The sequence below is a fragment of the Dermacentor silvarum genome, chromosome 2, assembly GCF_013339745.2.
Source record: "Dermacentor silvarum isolate Dsil-2018 chromosome 2, BIME_Dsil_1.4, whole genome shotgun sequence".
In the NCBI taxonomy this organism is placed as follows: Eukaryota; Metazoa; Arthropoda; class Arachnida; order Ixodida; family Ixodidae; genus Dermacentor; species Dermacentor silvarum.
In genome coordinates this window covers 222,315,694-222,336,249 of record NC_051155.1, presented here as the reverse complement: position 1 = coordinate 222,336,249, position 20,556 = coordinate 222,315,694, and the positions used below count along the sequence as shown (strand labels likewise).

General features: G+C 46.9%; 1 protein-coding gene across 5 annotated transcripts in view; it reads left to right on the top strand.

The window, feature by feature from the left end:
- LOC119442709 (aquaporin-9-like) overlaps positions 1 to 20,556 on the top strand; it is a 59,611-nt gene that overhangs the window by 31,849 nt on the left and 7,206 nt on the right. For 3 of the 5 annotated variants that reach the window (XM_037707678.2, XM_049662331.1, XM_037707680.2), the window contains exons 4-6: positions 2,709 to 2,827; positions 3,988 to 4,208; positions 5,895 to 6,022. In XM_037707678.2, the coding sequence (XP_037563606.1) occupies positions 2,709 to 2,827; positions 3,988 to 4,208; positions 5,895 to 6,022 (468 nt within the window). Of the gene's footprint in view, positions 1 to 2,708; positions 2,828 to 3,987; positions 4,209 to 5,894; positions 6,023 to 9,778; positions 9,985 to 14,118; positions 14,805 to 20,556 lie in introns of those variants that run through there. The other 2 variants (XM_037707679.2, XM_037707681.2) reach the window with 2 other exon arrangements.

Here is a 20,556-nt window from a genome sequence, read left to right as displayed (position 1 = left end):
GTCGTATAAACTTGCAAAGTAATTTAACCGGCATGGTGTCGGCGCGCACAGGCAAACATGAACACATCACACTCAATGACCGCGGACACTCGCTGTCAAAACGCTGGCGTGAGTAAGCGCGGCGGCAACGGCGAGCGAAGTGACCTTACCTTCGTGCCATGTATCGCTTCAACGCAAACTGAGCGCGGAGGACGGAGCACGCACAAAGGTATAAGCCGCCGTCGTACCTAGACTCAGCCCCCGAAGCAGATCGCTTTCAAGATAGGGGGCGCGCGGCCGCGCAATGCACAGTTCATGCGCGCGACAGAATATGGCGCGTTTCTTCCCCGCTTTCCTTCCTTGAACGCGGAAGATATAGCCGCGATCGTCGGCGCCGACGGCAATAATGCGCCTGGAGTGTCCATATGATTGCCATCGCAATAAAAGTAGGAGACACATGGTACGATTCGGCGTCCGATACGGCGTCCGATACAACCGCACCCACCGGACACCATATCGGCCAGCGAATCGTACTTCACGGCAGCAAGTTCAGGGTGCGTTTATTATGCGGGAGAAAATAAAAATCCAAATTTTGTCGACTGAACTTAGGGGTGCGTTCATTATGCGAGTGCGTCCATTACACCAGTAAATGCGGTAGTAGTCTCGCAGACATAGCAATTCCTCCTCACTCAGTTTTGCGCTGCGGTTCGGAGGGCGTCACTGTCAATGTTTATAGATACGTATCTATAAACGTTGGTCGCTGTCGTGTCGACTTTCGCTGGGCGGGCGCGGTGTGGTCTGGATCACACCTGTGGCTGGTTTTCTCCGCCGGATCCGCTGGCTGCATCGGAAGTGGCGGTTCAGGAGCGTCACGTTCCTTTGATAATAGCCACGCCATGTTGAAATAAGCTTCAGGGCGGCTGTCATTTGGTGGTGTCAGACGGCGGGGAATCGGCGTAACTGATTGAGGTGTCGGCGGATAACCGTCCCGTTGACGTCGACCAGCCAAGATCTCAGGCCTATGCGTTTCTTCACGATGGCGGGGACCCACTCGTGCTTTCGTTGAAACTGCCGGGCAAGCACTTGCTGTCCTTTCTCAAGTTTCCGGCAGCGCGGAGCGTCTTGGATTTCTGGTGCGGCCTTTGCACAGCGGTTCTGGCAGAACAGTCGAGATGTGTGTTCGCAGCTCGCGGGAGAGAACATGAGCTTTGCGGGGGCTTGTCCTGTCGTATTCTGCACGCTTGTGTGTTGCTTGAACAGAAAGCGTGCGAAGCGCCGCTGTACTGGCTACTGTAGGGTGTCTTGCGAGAGCGCGATTTAGCTCTCCAACGTACGTTCAGCCTGTCCGTTCAGCCTGGCTGGGTGGTATGAAGCGGATGCTACCACCGTGATGCCGTTGTCACTGTATACTATAGAATTTCTTGATTTCTGCCGACATGAATGCGGTTCCGTTGTCTGATACCACTTTGTGGTGCAGTCCAAACGTTGCAAACAATGAGCGCAAGGCTTCGACGACAGCTGTCGATGTTGTTCTGTTGATGTGGCGAACTTCAACTCATTTACTGTTGGCGTCCACAACCACCAGAAATGTGGACGCGTCAATTGGGCCTGCGAAATCAAGGTGCAGTGTGTGCCAAGGTGTGCTCGGTCTGTCCCAATCCGGAACTATAGGGCTCTTGGCGGAGCACGTTGATTGGTCTCGCAAGCTGTGCACTCTGCCGCAAGTGTCTCGATGTCCTTGTCTATTCCCGTCCACCACATGTAGCTGCGAGCGCACTTCTTCATTGCGACCACGCCTCTGTGTCCGGCGTGGATGAGAGCCGTGGCTTGTGGGCGAAGTAGGGCTGGAATGACAACCCGCGATCCCAGCGCGATGCAACCACGATGACAGCTCAACTCCGTATAGCTCTCTTGCGAAAAGCGTTGAAGTTGTCTTCTTTGAGTTTTTGAATGCTGCCTTCCTGTAGAGCTTTGTACAGCTTGGACAACGTCAGGTCATCTTGTGCGGCCGTTGCGACCGTGTCGGCTGTTAGCGGAGCCCTTGGTAGCGCTTCGAACATCGACACGCAGCCAACTTGAGGCGGGTCCTCAATGGTTTCGCTGAGGGGTAGGCGGCTCAGCTCGTCGGCGTTTTGGTGCTTGCTTCCGGGGCGGCACACGAGGTCGTAGTCATACGCCGACATATTAATGCACCATCGGGTCATACAACAGCTGATCGCACAGTGGCAGAGTAGAAGCGGTAATGGTTGCACGTTGGTGCGCTTTCGCTTGAGGCAACGTGCGGTGGGCCGCCGAAAGCGCCATCTCGTTCCTCTAGAGCAAACTACTCCGCGAAAGGGTCTTTTGTTGTTCTCTATATATGCACCTTCGCTGTGATGATCCTGCATGATCATTTGATGCGTTTCACTTCCTACAGACTAAGCGCAAATAGAATTTTGAAAGAACGTTCACCAAGCTAAGATGGTTTAGTTTCTCTTTTTGTGTACAATTAACACCAGTGTCAATCTGTAGAATTATTTTTACGGTAAAGCTTTGTTTTTATTGTTTCCCGCGCTCAATGTTTCGCCTGGTTCCTATGAAGTGCTTCAGTGAAAGAAAAGTTCCACGCGTTTTGGAACGCAGGAAGTGGCGTTCCTTGTTCTCCGCACGAGGTTCAACGCTCTATCTTTCACGCTCAGATTTTAGTCGGTAACCATCTAATTAACGAAATAATTCATTGATCGTTGCAGATTTGATCGACCATTTCGACGATGGAGTCCGCCACGTGATGGGAGCGAAGGCTACGGCCGCAATATTCGCTACTTACCCGAAACCACATGTCAGCACTTTGACCTGCTTCATCGATCAGGTAGGTTCCGTGAATGCGAATTACGAAAATATGCACAATACGCGTTGGCGCTCCGGTAGAGTTCAATATCTTAGGCATCAACTGAAGACTATGTAAAGTCACAATATTCTTTTTTTTTTATGATTTGGGTCTTAGCCGGGAAAAGTCACCATAGGGAAGCAAACCAGAGTAAAAAAAAACGCCCGATCCGTCGTGATGGCGTAGGAGTTATGGCGTTGGGCTACTAAGTCCCAGCGCTCGGGATCGAATCCCAGCCGCGGCGGCCGCATTGACATTAGGGTGAAATGCGAAAAATGCCGGTGTACCGTGCATTGGGTGCACGTTATAGAGAACCCCAGGTGGTGAAAAGTTAATCCGGCGTCCCTCACTGCGGCGTGCCTCATAATAAAATCGGCGTTTTGGCAGGTTAAAAACCCAGGATTTAAGTTAACAAACGCCCAGGTTTGAGAATTACGCAACTTGTAAAGCGAACGTGACAGCTGAAATGACGCAGTAGTTGGCTGCATTATATAAGAAGACACTAAGTGTGAGTTGGTTCTCATTAGTGCTTAGCGTCAGAGCTTTCTTAGAATCTATAGGATGAATATTTACTTATTTATCTGTTGCTTTGCTTGCATACTTATTTATTTATTTATTTATTTATTTATTTATTTATTTATTTATTTATTTATTTATTTATTTATTTATTTATTTATTTATTTATTTTACAGAGAGGAGGAGAGAGAGAGAGAAATTTTGCGCATCGCCCCTGCGCGCACTTACTCGTGCTACGTACATATCAACGAGATACCGTAATTCTCTACCTTGTGCGTTACGCATCTGTCGCATGTCCTGTCCATATCGTTTCGTTTTCCATCCTTCGCACTCACCTGAAGTATCATGCTAGACCTTCCACTAGACAAAACATCTCCAGCTTTGATCAAAGAGGCTCTCTCTCTCTCTCTCTCTCTCTCTCCTGCTCTTAATCGCAGACATTTCATGACCCTTTGCCTGCATGCAGTCGCAGTGACATTCAGAATCAGAATCCAACAATTTTGTTGTTATTCTGAATGAAAAAGAAAGATGTACACGCAAAAAAAAGTTTAAATAAATAAGCATTTACGCTCTAACGTGACGTCGAAGAACGCGCTTGCGTGCTCGAACATCGTCCCTTTTCGCAGGTGATCGCTACGGGCATACTCACGCTGAGCGCAGAGGCGATCACCGACCCCCGCAACTTCGGCGGGATTCCCGTGTCCATGCACCCAATCTGCCTGGCCCTCATGATCATGTCCCTCATCTTCAGCTTCCCCTACAACTGTATGTGCCCACTCAACCCCGCCAGGGACATCTCGCCACGGCTGTTCACCCTCATCGCTGGATGGGGCCCCGAGACGTTCACGTACGACATTTCCGTCACGAATGCTTTCTTGCCTCGAATAATAAAGTGTAGCGGGTTGACCTTCCTCGGTTTATTTTTTATTGTCGGGGTAAATTTGTGAAGTGTCGGTAGGGGGGCATGTAGAAAGATATGTCATATTACACGGCACTGGTACGTCTTAGTAATGGTGATGTTAACCACACGCACAGACAAACACGGTAGTGCAAAGAAGCATCGAAGTTTTGTATTTCTTGTACCACATGCCTTAAACGTGGTCAACTGATGCTCATGAAGGTCAATCAGTGTTTTTTTCGCGATCACTATTCTGGTGACATGTAGAGGGAACGCAGTGTGCGACGACCGCACAAGGCACTTATTTTGTTGCGTTGTGCTGAATCGTTAAGCTAACACAAGTTAACAAGACGAAGCCCGACCAGGTATAGCCTCCTTCCTTGCATTGTTGAGTCTCATTTCATATTGATCCAGACAGTGTTTTTTGAGGAATTCGTGGCACGCGAAAGTGTGGTAATTCACTAGGCTTGTGGATTGCACTTCTGCAATCGCCAAGAGGTCAGTCTCACCGTGCACAGGTTACGTGTGGGTACAGATTTGCAGACCGCAGCGGTGGCCTAGTGGTAGAGCATCCAGCTCGCATGCGGTAGGTACTGGGTTTGAATCCCACTGCGGCTTCAAACAACAGTTATTTCCGGTTTCCCGGCCTGGTGCCCGGCTTCTTGTGCGTTTATCATCTCGAAAGAGGGCCCCATAGAGACTTCGAGATATGTATGTGCCCTGTGTCTTCTGGTACATCATCCACCGCGGCTGTGGGAGGCAGACTCAAGGTACCGTCGGGTACCTACCGATGAAATATAGGTGCTCGGTATAAGTACTGATATACAGGCGCTCGGTCAGCACGTGTCTTGAACACTCGGGAAAGGACAGCCACCTGTTGGGAAATCGCAGGCATAGGACCGGCAGGCATCCTTTTCTTTTGCAAGTGAGACAGCCGTAACAGACAGGGCTAGCCGGGGCAGCGTTGATAGCTCACAGGAAAATCATTTTGTAGCACATTGCGTTCGAGGCACGATCACCCGAAAGTGAAAACACACACACATACACACACACACACACACACACACACACACACACACACCACACACACGCGCGCGCGCGCAAGTTGTGACGTAACAATGACATCACTGATGACTATATAGGGTGCTAATTGCAACCCCGTGGAGCGTGGCCTTCATTTTTTTTCTGTCATAAACATTTTTTGGGCAGTACGTGTTTTCTTTTTACCGCGAAAGCTTTGAAGTAAAGTTGTGGACGAGTAATCTACCACACAAAACTTCTCCCAGTGTTTTCGTTTGGTGTGCCATTTAAGGTATTGTGGAAACTGGTTCGCCTATATGGCGAGGTTGGTCCAACACAACGTGTGCATTTATTTATTTATTTATTTATTTATTTATTTATTTATTTATTTATTTATTTATTTATTTATTTATTTATTTATTTATTTATTTATTTATTTATTTATTTATTTATTTATTTATTTATTTATTTATTTATTTATTTATTTATTTATTTATTTATTTATTTATTTATTTATTTATTTATTTATTTATTTATTTGCACGTAAACAGTCGGAAGTGTTGAAGCATTGTCACTTTCGCGACAAAACATTAGATGAACCTCCTCTCCGTGCAGTCTCCGCGGCGGGAACTACGTGTGGGTTCCCGTGCTCGGCCCTCACATCGGCGCCATCTTGGGCGCGTGGCTGTACAAGGTGGCTATCGCGGACCACTGGCCCGACAAGCCGAAGCCAACCGTCTCAAGTAAGTGCAACACTGTATGCGCATATCGACGACGCATGCGCTGTGCAAACTGCCTCTTCCATTTGTGTGCTCTTGCAATAAGCTAGCGCAATTCCCCGATCCCTGTTTGTACCCTGTTTTTCGCTCGTAATGAGTAACACTTGAAAGCCGCAACGCACTATAGCTGCTTGTCGTGTCAAAGAAATGGCGTGTCATCTTTTGAAAGCAGGTATGTGCAAACATTCATTTGGATTCAAAGATATAACTACAAACATCGCGGAAGTAGTAGCAGACGAAGATGTTACTGCAGAGAAGGTATCCGGTTAACTCAGTCTATTATTTTCGTTATGTACCTTGTCGTCTTATGGCCACTCGAGTGCAAATGCTCGCGTAAGCAGCTTCGAGCGTCAACCCATCTGGCGGGTCAGCTTTGCATTCGGTGCTGAGAAGCGCGCTGCCTTTCGCAACACTTAGCAGAAGACGAAGAAGAAGGAGGAGAAGGAGATTGGTGAAAAAAAAACTCGTTTAAGGGAAAAACACCTCGGGCATCATCACGCAACGTATATCGACGCGCATACTAGACCACGAACTGGCCCGCACTAAACACCGAGCTATATTACACTCTTTCATGGTAACGTTCATAAAGGAGCATATTCTCGCATTTTTGTGCACCTATAAGTTAGGTTATACGTTAATCTTTACTAATGTAACATGTAGAATTACCTAGAACCTTGTTAAACATAGTGGTTGCCGTAATCTTTCTGGGCCTTCTTGCAGCGTAACATTTCTTATAGGCGTACAGTCGTGCAGGCCTTCACGAAGTATAGCATGGGCAGCGCTGTACGTTATTCGCGAGTTGATCGGACGTCCAGAAAGCGCAGAACACGTTAGCGCCATAAGAACCACCCAACCTGCCGTGTATACGATTGATCCTATACCGTCGACGCTCCCCACAAATTTATAACACGATATATTTCTCACAGGATAGAAATTTATTTGTCGAACTCGTCACTTTCGGTATGCGTGGAGCGCTGAGGATATTCTAAGCGCCAAATAATGAGAAAGTTGTATTGGCTGTTCTTTTTTCCGGTTTGCATTTTCCTAATTGATATTACGCTGATGCCTATAAAGCGTAGTGGACAGGTACAGCGTGCAGGACGTGTGACAGTGCACGCAGAAATCTTGCTGAACTCTTTTACATCTTCTCGTGATAGTTAGCGCGTGAGAACTGCAGTCGATACCGCCACCCAGCAGTGGAATTAACGGAAAAAGAACTGTAGCAGCATGGCTGATTAATGGCAGGCAATCACCCATATGGCTAAACATATTCAATTCAGCACTAAAGCCTACACGGAGAGGAGAAAACTGATCATTTTTGGTTAGTACGTGCCCCCATTGATGCGTTGGATGCGAAGAATTAATTTCATTTCGAGTATGGTACTGTATTCTTCTTTGTCTTTAAACAAATATATTTTTATTAGATGTTGCAACTTCATCTGATACCCGTTACTTATCTTAACACTGCGCACAAATAATATTCGATAGAAATATTCACAAAGTATGCGCCTTGTAGAGTGGCAGCAGGCGTAGGTGCACCTCTCGTGTTTCGACGTGCAGTGCAGCTGAAACTCGCACGCTTCACATCGCCGTATAGGATACAGTTAGCGCGCACATGTTCACGCGTATAATCCAAATGGCGCATAGTCTAAGCGTGTATGTACACACTGCGCTGCGCAGCACTTGCATATGCTGGGTTCCGTTTTTATACCGAGTTCCGATATTCGCAACACGTATCATTGCTAGAACAGAAGCAGGCTAAGTTCGTTAACAGCTCCTTGCGATCTTTTTTTTTTTCACTCTTCTAGAAAAGGTTTTCAATGTTTTAGCATCGTTTATAACTCACTATTGCCTTCGCACTTTGCTGAAAGTATGTACAGGGTGTCTCTTAAGCATTGACGGAAAACCTTTAAGAGGCCCCTCACCAACTGGTGCCGGAAATTCACCTGTTACCTTTTTGAGAGGGCGTATGCGAACTTTTCTAGAGCGGTTCGTTTAGCTTTTCTTTGAACACGGGAACCGTCTAATGATTTCGCCATTGCGAACAACTCGTACTGTCTCTTATTGTTCCTTTTCTTTCTTTCTTTTTTTTTCGGCGTAGAAGGAGGGGACGCGGCTAAAGTCGGATGGCTAAATATTGCACAGATTTTAGAAACGCTAGCCCTTTTAATGCGGGCCCTCTGAGAAGACCCTAGTCGTGTCCTCAGTGTAATCCTATAGAAGCGTACATTCATTCTTCGGAGAAAACTCAGCTGCTGCACTTCCGCTGTGCTTGTGTTTCTGGGGATGCGTTGACGGAAGGCCAGTAAGTGCGCAACACTATTCAGAGTTTCTGTTTTCTGCAAACGGCTCTGCGCCTTCTTTCAGGTTTGCGCTTGTCTGTGTGTGCTGTACATAGCCGAACTACACAGTGCTGCAACAAGTGATAGACTTTGTTGTCGATCTTGAAAGCCGCAGTGCCAATCGACGTACGTGCCGCCTTGCCCTAAACGGTTATTAAAGGTGTTAAGCTAGGTTTGTGTACGACACGACTGTACAGTACCTGACTGGTCACTCTTGTCGACATTTGAGGAAACGGTGTCAACGCTGAAGGCTGGTGGTGACGCGCTCTCTGGAAGTTTTCGCATTAGCTCCCGTTAGGATGTGGCAACACTAGGCCGAGGATAGTTAATCCTTGCTTAACAAGTGAATTTCATTGAATTCGTGTATATGCGAACGAATACTCAAATGTGCAACCAAATTAGGGTTTTGCTTCAGGAAACAAAATCTAAATATGGAAAATTCTTGACGCCACACTGAGATCGTAAACGCCGTGGTAAGGGAACAAAATTGAAAAAGAGTTCCTTCTTCGATAATTTTCAACTATAGTAATCCGGGTTTTTTTTTTTATTCTTTCTTTTTTCGCGAATGAAGTGTACAGGAAGCTTTCGGAGTAATCTTCCTTTCTTGCCTGACTTGCCTAACATTTAGTGTTCATTTGAATACGCGCTATTGGAATGCATTCTGATCTCGATTCCCAAAGAGTGTGACCCCGGAAAGCGCGCTGTGAATGGAGGAAGCAGATTAAATGGCAAGATGGTGTCAATTACGGTGGCTACGGCACAAAGTGCAGGCGCACCTACCATGTGGTCTGCCACCACCGTGTCGCTCTATGATGTTCCTTCAACTGGAAATTCCGTAAGTTGTTACCCTGCAGAAAGGCCACGAATCGAACGAAAGGATTCATCAGAACGAAACCTACGAACGTTTACGACTGTGCCTTGCATTCGGTCAAAGTAATCCTAGAAAATCCTAATGTAGTGGCTCACTATTTGAACTGCGGTGAGTATGCTTTCGGTTCCGCGAGTTTTCGTTGAAGAAGTCCACGCAGGAAGATTGCAGAAGTCCGGCGTCCGAGACCACAGTGCGTAGTCCGATCTCGGAGTCCATATAAAAAACGCGTCGGTTCTCGCGCACGGAGCGTGAATCGAAGCCCCTGTCGTCGGAAGTGAAACGGCTTATCCACTTCCGCTGCTTCGATCAATCGCAGCGCGCACTTCCCGGGGAACAACTGCAGCCTCCGCAGGGATCGGGAACAGAACACATGGCCCTGGTTAGAGAAGCTGACGCCTCCTCTCGAAAAAAAAGAAAGAAAGAGAAAAAGAAAACGGTGAAACGTGACACATGAGACACCCTGTACGTACACCCCAATGTGCGAGCCATGTGCTGGGCACCACGCAGAGGAGTTGCCCGTCCCTGACGTGGCCGTGGTGGATGGAAAGAAACCAGCCGCCGTTGCTGCACCGCCTCCTCCTGCTGCTGCAGCACAGGCTCAGGCTTCGCCTCAGACTGCGGTTCGTCAGACCTCCGATATCGAGGCCGGCACTCCTAGGAAGAGCCCGTAGCGACAGCGACCCATTTCGTTGTGCGCATCCGACCTCATATACGTAAGAACGCATCCACGGCTATACACCCTTATAGCGGACTCCTATAATAGTTCGTACTCCAAGAACTCTATATGGCACGCTGACAACTCCTTCGTGCGAGGTAAATGCGTGTTTCACATTTAACTCCGTTTAGAGAGTTATAGCGCTATTCGATGGGATTGTATACGCTTTCAATGTATAACGTGTGCCCAAAAAACTTTATCGCGCCTCGCGTAACTGGAGAGGTAGGACTGCCGAAACAAGCTCAGCGGCTTGTCGTCTACCTCACGAAACCTGCCAATTATCCCCGAGTAGTGAAGCTGCTCTTCAATCGAAATAAAAGTCGACAACGACAGCAATCGTTGATGCACATGGAAATGAAGGTGTTGTTCTTGCTTCGTCTAAAAGAACATTGCGGGTCTTTATGAAAAAAATCTTACAGGGACAGTATAACACCTAATAAGTTTAGAGTCCTTCAGAACTCAATTTTTTGTTAATTTGGTGGGAATACGTTGATTACTAGTAGAGAAAGTGAAGGTCAAAGCTCTTTTTTTTTTCGAATTTAGCGCCAATACCTCAGCGCCGGTTCGTCATTATGACATCACCAATTGCGCAGCATCTTCGTACTTAGTGCACTGGGGTAAATGTCCTCAGAAATTACTAAATTCACTTTCTGATGTTCTTTTTATTTTTATTTTTTAAGAATAAGATGTACTTCATCTTTGCCGATAAAAGGTTGACTAGGCTAGAACAAACGTGATGAAAAAGTTGTGACGTCATTGGGAGCTGGTGCGTGAACTTCATGGCGGCGTCGCGACCCGCCTTTCGTTTTTTGCACCTTTTCTGGCTTCCCGAGAGTGGCTTTGTTGGGATTCTAGAAAGAATCGAAGATTACGAACACAGTTAAAATAGTTTTTTTTTTTTCAGTGTCCTTTTGAACTTATTATTAGACGGGGATAAAAAAAAAAGTTTCAAATGGAACATCGCCGGTACCGAATGAGTCAGTGTCATCCGCACGTGGGTGATCGTGCTCTCATCTAAATTTACCGGCGTAACTTGAGTATGCGTATATACAGGGCGTTTTTTTTTTTTTAGCTGCACCAAATTTTTAATATTAGAAAAATATAAATCGGGGTCACATTATGTTTAGCATTCGAGTGTACGGATTGGCAGCCTCTAGATACAGAGCAATTTCCGCACTTACGTGCATAATTAGCGAAGTTACGGTAATTAACTTTCTAATTATCAACAATAGGTGGCTACAGCAAATGAGTACTTTAGGGCCCGTCCTTGACACTACCTATCCTAACGATCAAATTTTGAATAGCGGAGTTCATGTGGAAGCTACGCGAACAATTAGTTCCCCTTGGCAGGCTCCTTGAAACTGAAACTGGCTGCAAAAAGAGCGTCTGTGTCGTTGATGTCGTCGATGTCGCCGCTCCCCCCCCCCCCCCTTTTTTTTTTTTTTTTGTCACGTCTCCGAAGTCACCGCCGGTCCGGTCCCTCGAGCTTCTTGCGTTATATCCTTGCTGTCTGCGGCGTTCGCAGTTGACGCTACAGACTGATATGACGCAGTGCCTGCAGTATCTAAAAGTCCAAGGAGAGAGGTTGGCGCTACAGCGCAACATGGCGCCCAATGGAATGATGAAGTAAATTTGGCGGCCCGCCGTCATTGAAGCGCTGGGCCAACGCAGCAGACGGCAAGATAACGCAAGCTGCTCGCGGGGCCGGACCGGTGGTGACCTCGTAATCATGGGCGCTAAATACATTGTTGCCATTCTGTGGAAACTGATACCAGCTGTTGACGAGAACCAGACGACTCGATAAGGCAAGGTTGATTTAACAGGCAAACAGAGAGGAGGAAAAAGTCAGCGCGTCGGGTGAGATATCATTACTTTTTTCATCAGAGCAGCATTGTATTCTTATTCGGATTTTTTGGAATGGTGCTAATTCCTAAACGTGGCAGTGATATAACCAGTATGGATAGAAAAGAGTAAAAAAAATTAATTAATTTCCACAACATTTTTTTTTTGGAATCATCGTCCGAGATGAGTAAACACACAATACGTCATACATGTCTGCTCGATACATCAAAAGTATTCCTCCTTGTGCGTTGCAGGGTGTCTCATTGTCACATTTCCTTGTCACTCGTGTTGCTACGATTGCTTCTTTAGCAGAATGGGCCGTGCAATCTGAGATAACGAGTGGGCGATACAATACCCCAGCCTATAACGGCTTTGAATAGTATTTAGTCGCGGCCACGACACTTCAAGGCTTGTGATTCACAGTTTATTCTGCGCACAAATACACGCTGCAGCACTTTCTCTCGTGGTTTCAAAGCCAGCGTCGGCGATCTGATAGTTAAAGGGCCCCTAAACAACTCTGAGCTCGAAGGCGAGCGAGCGGTCCTTCTCTCGCCTTAGCCGCCTTCCACACGAGCGCTCTCTCCTCCTCGCCGCGTAGTTCTCTAGAAGACACGTGGACACTACATCGGTACCGAAGGTCGCGTCGGCCATCTTTGTTTGTTTGCAAACACCATCAACTTCCACTTATCACGACTCCGAGATTTTTTCGGATTACACGCTGTCGCCGTTGCACGTGCAAAACACAAGGAACGAAATGAACTGATTTAATTGCACACGACAGGCAAGCGAGATGACATAGAAGAGCAGGCGTGCGAGTCCACTGTAGAGGTGTACTCGCGGATGGCCCTAAGCCACGGTGCAAGTATATATCTTACACCGTGCCCTAAGCTGAGGTTCCTCGTATATACGGACAAATCGACAGCCTTTTCTCCTAGAGACGTCTCGTGCATGGCCGTGTTGGCGTCACGATGTGCGACGAAGAGACTGGAAAATCCTGAAGAGGAGCACGCGACTGTTTCCTTTTTAATGTTCTTTTTTTAATTATCAGAAGTGGTTTAGGTGCCCTTTAAAGCTTCATCCCAAGATAGCAAGATTAGACATCGGCTCCCGGAGCCTACGTTCTTGGCGTTTGAGTGGAAGTGCAATATTGTCGCCAGACATTTGAAGTGTGCAAAGTAGTCAGTTTTTACAGCGAAGCTGTTAAGGGCTAGGTTCCAGGAGATCGTGTCCGCGTTTAGAAAAGCCACGTGACCTAGCGGGAGAGGAGAGGAAAGGAAGAGCTCAACCCTGTGAGAATGCTGCGAGAGGGTGTAGATGAAAAAGAGAACGGGGAGGAGGGCTGGCGTAAGTCGCGCCGTCAAATACTCGCGTTGGAGGGGGAGGAGCGTGAGGCGTGCCAACCAATGACGGTGTACGAAAGAAGTAGGTCAACAGAGGAGTGGGGTGGGAGAGGAGTTCGCGTTACCGTTGGTTGTATATGCGGAGCTTTGGTCAAGGACCCTTGTCTGGGAACGTCGTAGAAAAGCGTGAGGAACGCGCTATAGGAACACCATCACCCATGGACGCCGACGCACCCCATCTCCCGCAATTTGCTAGGGACGCCGTCGCCCGTGGATGACGAGCCAGTTCTTTCAGAGCCGGGCATTGTGTAGCCTTCGTCTAAGCGTTAAAAAATACCCCATTGTTCAACTCGCAGCCGGCACCGAAGCCTCTTACCCGAGTACGTAGCAAAGGGGCCTGTTTACCATTTTGTAGCCAAATTCAACATAGCGAATCCGCAATATAGCTAAACCGCAACATAGCAAATGCCACCAGCGCCAGCTTCGCTGGACTTCCCTCTTCAGAGGGTGGAGGGGCTCTCACTTTTTGTTGCATTCCGCTTGACTTTCGCACATATAATAGCCGTATTGAAAGAAATATATACATACATAGTAAAACCCCTATTATTTACCCAAAATATTACTCGAAAAAGCTCTATCGGTACAATATGCTTTCCTTCAACGCACATCCGATTGTCTCAACGCCGCTTTTGCGCAAAACGTTGTTACCTGGCTAAGGTCATTGCACCCTTGCTGATGTGGTGCTTTTCCCAGCACACAAAAAAAGAGAAAAAAAAGTTAGTTACATTAAATAAGATTCTAGACATTTCCCGAACGAATATCTCTGATGTGTTTTGTAGAGGAGCCACGCCTATAAACGGACTTAGAGGCAGCACGTACGTAGTCATCTTTAAACAACATAACGTGGCCCATCTGACCGTCATTTTCGCATCTGCGCGTTTCTTCCGCAGCCGAACACTTGGTCGCATCTCCCAGCCCTGGCCAACTTGCGAAGGAAGCCTAATCGGAGTCGACATGAAGCCAGAATTGCTTTCTCTCTCTCTCTCTTTTTTTTAATACTTTTTCTGCATTGGTCTTGGAGGCGCGCCTATTTGTGGACACGAACTCAGAAGTCGCCATCACCACCATCATCATTACCGCTCTCTCGGCATCCGACCTTCATCGTTCACTATTTACTTCATGTGCGCATGCGCAACGTTGGTGGGGGCGCTTACGACCTCTTCACCACAGTGCCCGACCGTAAGTATCAGAACTGCTGCGTCATACTCGAACGGCTCGTCATCGAAGTGTGGGATCACCACTCTAAGAACCGCTGCGTCATTACACCGAAGACGTCTGCTTTGATAAGGAAGCTTTCGACCACGTGCATGGACGAGTGAACGAGATCTGCGCGTAACGCGCAGATCTGTGAGTGTTTGAGCGCAAGAACAAAGGATAACCAAAACAAAAAACCTCACGAAGTGCGTTTTGGCACTTTGGCGTTCTACTGCTGCTGAATCAAACTTTCTCAGTGAAAGTCTAAGGATGCCGAGCAGAGAGTTTTGCAACTGTATTGCACATCTGGGCTACTTGTATCTTGAATACAGCGAAAGGAAAAGTAAATTAACCATGACGTGCTAAAAAAAATGCCGCTTGTGATCTTCTAAAAACAGACTTCTTGACGTCCTCTACAAATTGAACATTTTAACTCTAGTATGAATGTATAAAGAATGTACTTTGTCTGACTCATGGCTAGCAACCTCACCCATCAGTGGTAAGATCGAGTTGTTAATGGGAAGGAATTATTATTTTTTTTTGTATGCATATGTGTGTAGAGAGGTGGTGGGGGAGGGGGAGTGACTTTTTATGACAAGTGAACATAATGGTAGTTGCGACAGACGACACAAAAATTGCTTGAAAAAACTTTTGATAGCTGCCGTTGTCAAACTCTTGTGTCAGATATTTCGGTGCACTAGATATCAACTGCGTCTCCTCTCATTGCAGGTGTAGTTTGAACTCACTGTCGTTTACAATAAAAAAAAATGTATACCTTTAATGCTAAGGGTGCTAGCCATGGGACAAACCAGCACCCTTAATGGTGTAAAAAAAATTAGAGTGGTTACATGAGAGGCCCTAATGGTTCACGCCGACCTACCTTCTCGTGACGTTATCTCGGCATAGTTTAGCATTTCGGCATTGACGCATATAAGCCGCACGGTTAATACGGTAATCCACCGCCTTTCGCCTGGTACTTTTATGATTAACAGAAAGGTTTGCCGTAAGGACGCTTTTTCGTAATAGGGATCGGAACAACTCTTTTGTAGTATATTCAAGGCGTGGTATATTTGCCAAGCTCGCAAACGTATTCATCGTATAGAGGCGCTCGGGCTATGTGAGCCAAGCGGCACATCGCGTGAATGTTACACCGACACGCAGCAGGTGCGTTGGTTGAGTTTCTCTGCTTGGCCGTCAAGGCATATGTAGATTCAGCTGAGAGCAAGGCGCTGAACCCCGCCTACTGTTCGGTGGGTCGACCCTTAGCTCACCTCGCTAGTTGCGTGCAATGCTGTATACGTATGGTGAGGCAACCATGCAGAATAGCTCTGCGCTCAATGCGCAGCGAATAGAAGTGTACATACACCGCTATGGCACGGGCTATTTGAAACTCGTCATTGTGAAGCCGAAAGGTACACACGATATCACAAGAAGTTACGGAAGCACAGCTGCTCAGTGGGGCGTGTCTCTCTCCGTTCACCCGAAGGAGCGCGGTTGCGGCGTGAACAGCAACTAAAGAAGTAACACACAACCCAAATACAGAAGCCGCGTCTGGTTACGAAGAGTGTCAAAGGAAGGCCAGGTATGTCAGCTGATCCCTGCGCCTGCCATGGCGATAACAATGTTTCGTTAGCACTTCGCCAACAGCAAACCACGTAAATGTATACAACTGTGCCAGCTGATAAACTCTGGCCTGGTTACGAGGAATGTCAAAACAAGGCCAGGCAAGGTAAATATACCTGGTAGCGAAATATACCTGGTAAATATACCTGGTAACCCCGCCTACTGTTCGGTGGGTCGACGCTTAGCTCACCTCACTAGTTGCGTGCAATGCTGTACACGTATGGAGAGGCAACCATGCAGAATAGCTCTGCGCTCAATGCGCAGCGAATAGAAGTGTACATACACCGCTATGGCACGGGCTATTTGAAACTCGTCATTGTGAAGCCGAAAGGTACACACGATATCACAAGAAGTTACGGAAGCACAGCTGCTCAGTGGGCGTGTCTCTCTCCGTTCACCCGAAGGAGCGCGGTTGCGGCGTGAACAGCAACTAAAGAAGTAACACACAACCCAAATACAGAAGCCGCGTCTGGTTACGAAGAGTGTCAAAGGAAGGCCAGGTATGTCAGCTGATCCCTGCGCATGCCATGGCGAGCGATAACAATGTTTCGTTAGCACTTCGCCAACAGCATACCACGTAAATGTATACAACTGTGCCAGCTGATAAACTCTGGCCTGGTTACGAGGAATGTCGAAACAAGGCCAGGCAAGGTAAATATACCTGGTAGCGAAGCTTCCATAGAAGCCCATACGTTCGAAACATGGCGGTTCATCGGCGGTTAATGGGGCTTAGCGCCATCTGTGTGAGGAGGGAACACTTCCGGCAGAAAAAATATTTTGACGTCATATCCGTTAAAAACAGAAGTGACTCCATTTTGTTCTCAAAGGTGCAAAATTCGTTTTCGGAGGCCTGCCATTAGAGCTTGATGGTCGTTTCGAGCTTTCAATGCGGAAAGCGTTGCAGGAAAAGTTCAGCCGTACGGTTGTCGAAATCGCATCGCTGCACAGAACATACCTGCTTTGGAGGCCGACGAATGCTTTGAGGGTAAAGTGCTCGTCCTTTCGTCGGACGCCAAGCCCGTCGGCCAGCGCTGTCCCACGAAAACAACTAAAGTAAACAATTATATGGTGGTGGCAACTCGCTACTTTTGACTGAACATGCTAAGAAACAATGAAACTACCCGCGTCGTCAAATTCAAACAAACGTCGACAAGCAAAGCAACACAACGTGTGTGTGTGTGTTGTGTGTGTTGTGTGTGTGTGTGTGTGTGTGTGTGGTGTGGTGTGTGTGTGTGTGTGTGTGTGTGTGTGTGTGTGTGTGTGTGTGTGTGTGTGTGTGTGTGTGTGTGGTGTGTGGGGGGGGGGGGGGGGGGGGCATATTGTAACAGGTGAACTTTACGAGCACACCTTTCTGCCCACTTCAAAAGCTGCATTGCATTGCAAGTGATAGGGGCGTCAACGCCCACCGCTATCGATATGCGCTCTTACGTTAGGTGCTAAAAAAATTGTATGTTGATAATGATCAATTAAAAGAAAGTTCTTTTCTCGCCATGCGTATATAAAATTGATTAGGAATTTTATTTTCGTTGAATAAATGTAACTGTTTCTCGCTTTAATTAAAAAACGCTTTTTTCTTTCCCAATGATTGTTCCCTCCAAGCATAGTCGCGCTTCAATCGCTGCTCCCATAACCACCCTTGCTGATGTCGGTGACAATTCGTTCTAAACCGCTTTTCGCCCGAAGTTTCGCGACCTATTAGGATCAACCTTGGGCCAGGTATGTCAGCTGCTCACACTGTGCATGTCATGGCGATAACATATGTTTCGTTAACATTTCGCCAACAGCATACCACGAAAATGTGTACAACTGTGCCAGCTGATATACCCCACAATGCCTAATATCATTTTTGGCACGCTGAATTTGATACCTCAAAATTCTACTAGCTCTGTAGCGCTGTAAACTCAACGCAAGGCCCATAGTAGCATTTTTGGTACACTGGGAGGGAAATTTTCGTAGAGCAAACCAGTTATTGAGTAAAAATTTATCATACTAAGTTTTACTCAATTTTCTTTTTTTCTTTTTGTACGAATGTGCTCTCGATTGCCAGAAATAAATATGTACGAGTTGCTTTAAATTAATTGGTGTGGGGTTAACGTTTGCCATAGATTCACACAAGCGTTCCTACATTGCCAGCTGTAAACTGTGCCGAATCCGTGTAGCATACCGTAACCAAGTCAAAGAAAGCAAAAAAGCAAAAAAAAAAAAAAAGGTCTCGCCCACAACTACTACTGCGCGACTATAGTAGCGTCTGGTGGCACCGTTGCCGTTGTTCCGCAGGCTATTAATATTGTTCTGCTGCCGACAACGAGGTCACAGGTTCGATAACCGACCGCGGCAGCCACATTCTAACGGGAGCAGAATGCTACAACGCTCAATTACTAAGCTTCAGGTGCACGCTAAAGGACCTCAATTGACTAAATTTCAGTCCTCCACTCTTCGGCATCTCTCCGGTGTTGATTTGCGATGTTAAACCCCCATGGATCAGTTGCCGTTTACTAACGCTAAGTTCAACAAACTGTAGCGCCACGTCAAAAGGATACTTGACTCTGTCCTTAATTTTATACCGTGGGAAAGCTGTCTTGCTCTTTAGTTCTTCGTTGCAGCGAAAACGGAAGTACGTCTCGGAGAAATAATTAAGGGAACACCAAAATGCCGCACAGAGATCGCGGGCAGGCGCTCGCTGAAGCTAAAACCACCACCAGCATGTCTCCAAAGGAGCACCGTACAAGTTTACAACGTGTGCGACGACAAAAAAAAAAAAAAAAAATGGCGCCCCGTCAAAAGGAAACTTGCACTCTGTCCTTGATTTTATACCGTGGGAAAATTGTCTTGCTCTTGAGTTCTTCGTTATAGCGAAAACGGCGCGTTAGCTTTTCCGTCAGCAGATCGACTCGCGTAATTTTACAACGTGTATGGTTGAGGGCAGCGCTAGGGACGAGGACAAAGGAAGCGAGACGACAAACGCGGCACTGAACTATAACAACTGATGTGGGCGAGCTGGCAATGTAGATTGCGAAAAGAAAAAAAATTGCCAGACACACTTATAACTGCTTACGTGTGGGAATTCGAAAGCATTATGGTACCTTTGGTGAAATGTTTTCGATTCGCACACATAAACGGTCCTAAGTGTCTCTGCCGATTTTATGTGTTGTCGCGCACGTTGTAAATTTGCACGGCGTTCCTTTGGAGTCATGCTGGTGGTGGTTCTAACTACAGCGAGCGCCTGCCTCGTTGCTCGCCGGGCGGCATTTTTGTGTTCCCCTAGCTTCTTTTTGAAACAGATTTTGGAGCCCTTCTCAAGTAGACGGCCTTCGTAATTTCCTTCGACACCTTATTCCGATGCTTGAACGATAAATACGGCGGTGCCTTCAAAAGACAGCTTGCAGCTACAATCGCGGCAGTGAACTGACAGCTGTGAATATGAATATCCCTTTAGGGAGATATTGTGTTATCTTAATCTAATATTAGGGTAACGACCAGTTTGGCCGATATAGACAAGACAAAAAAAAAAAGAATCGAGTAAACAATATTGGCAATAACAAATTTGAACCCATGTTTTGCGCTGCACACTTCATGTCTGAGCGTCCCTGGAAAAGGACCGTGTTTGTTGTCTCACTTCCTTCGTCCGCTGCCCTTGCGCTGGCCCCAATCACGAATCTTAACCACCTTGACCAATTCTCAGCTCTTTTTTACGATGTGAGATGTACATTCATAAGGTTGTCACGCAGTCGCATTTGATTACGTTGGTACGCTCCATTACTGCGAGAAAACACGGATGCACCAAGCATACTGCTTCATTGCAAAATCTGATGCTCAGTGGCCTTGTAAATGCACATTGCGCTATCCACCAAAAAAGTTTATGGACCAATGAATCTGACAAAATGCTGAATATCTCCGCAGCCTCACAACTCAGCCTGGTATTCCCATATCCAGCCTCTACTGGTATATGCGCGCAGCATTGTGATGTACGGTTTTATTGGCTACTTTTAAAGGACGCTCGGATATTTAGCGTTTTCTGAGATCCCGTTGTCCGTAAACTTTTTTGGTCGATAGCACATATGCCCTACAGAGAAAAAAAATAAAAAATTCGCAGTGCAGCGTCACTGCACTGCGAATAGACCGCACTTCTGGAGAGAGCCGTCTGCTCATAGTTGCGACTTTGCTTTCATCTTTGCATGCAGAAGTCGCACTGTAACAGCTTTAATTCAAACAAATGAACAAACCTAAACATGTAATTGCTTCATTTTCACCAAAAACGTCGAAGCAGCAGGGAACGCCTGATTGTGAATTTCAGCCTTCCCAAGAGCCCTAGGAAACTTGCGCACTGTCAAAATGTGCACATAGCGAATGAAATAACAGGAACGCAGCAACACATTTACGAGGCCGAAGAAGCTAAAAGGTGCCATGTTACTCATATGCCACCGCAAAACTCTTGCCATCTTTTATGAACCTGTTCGGTGCACTGCACATGAAGAAGGCCGGCTATGAGTTGCTGCATTCACATACTTGCA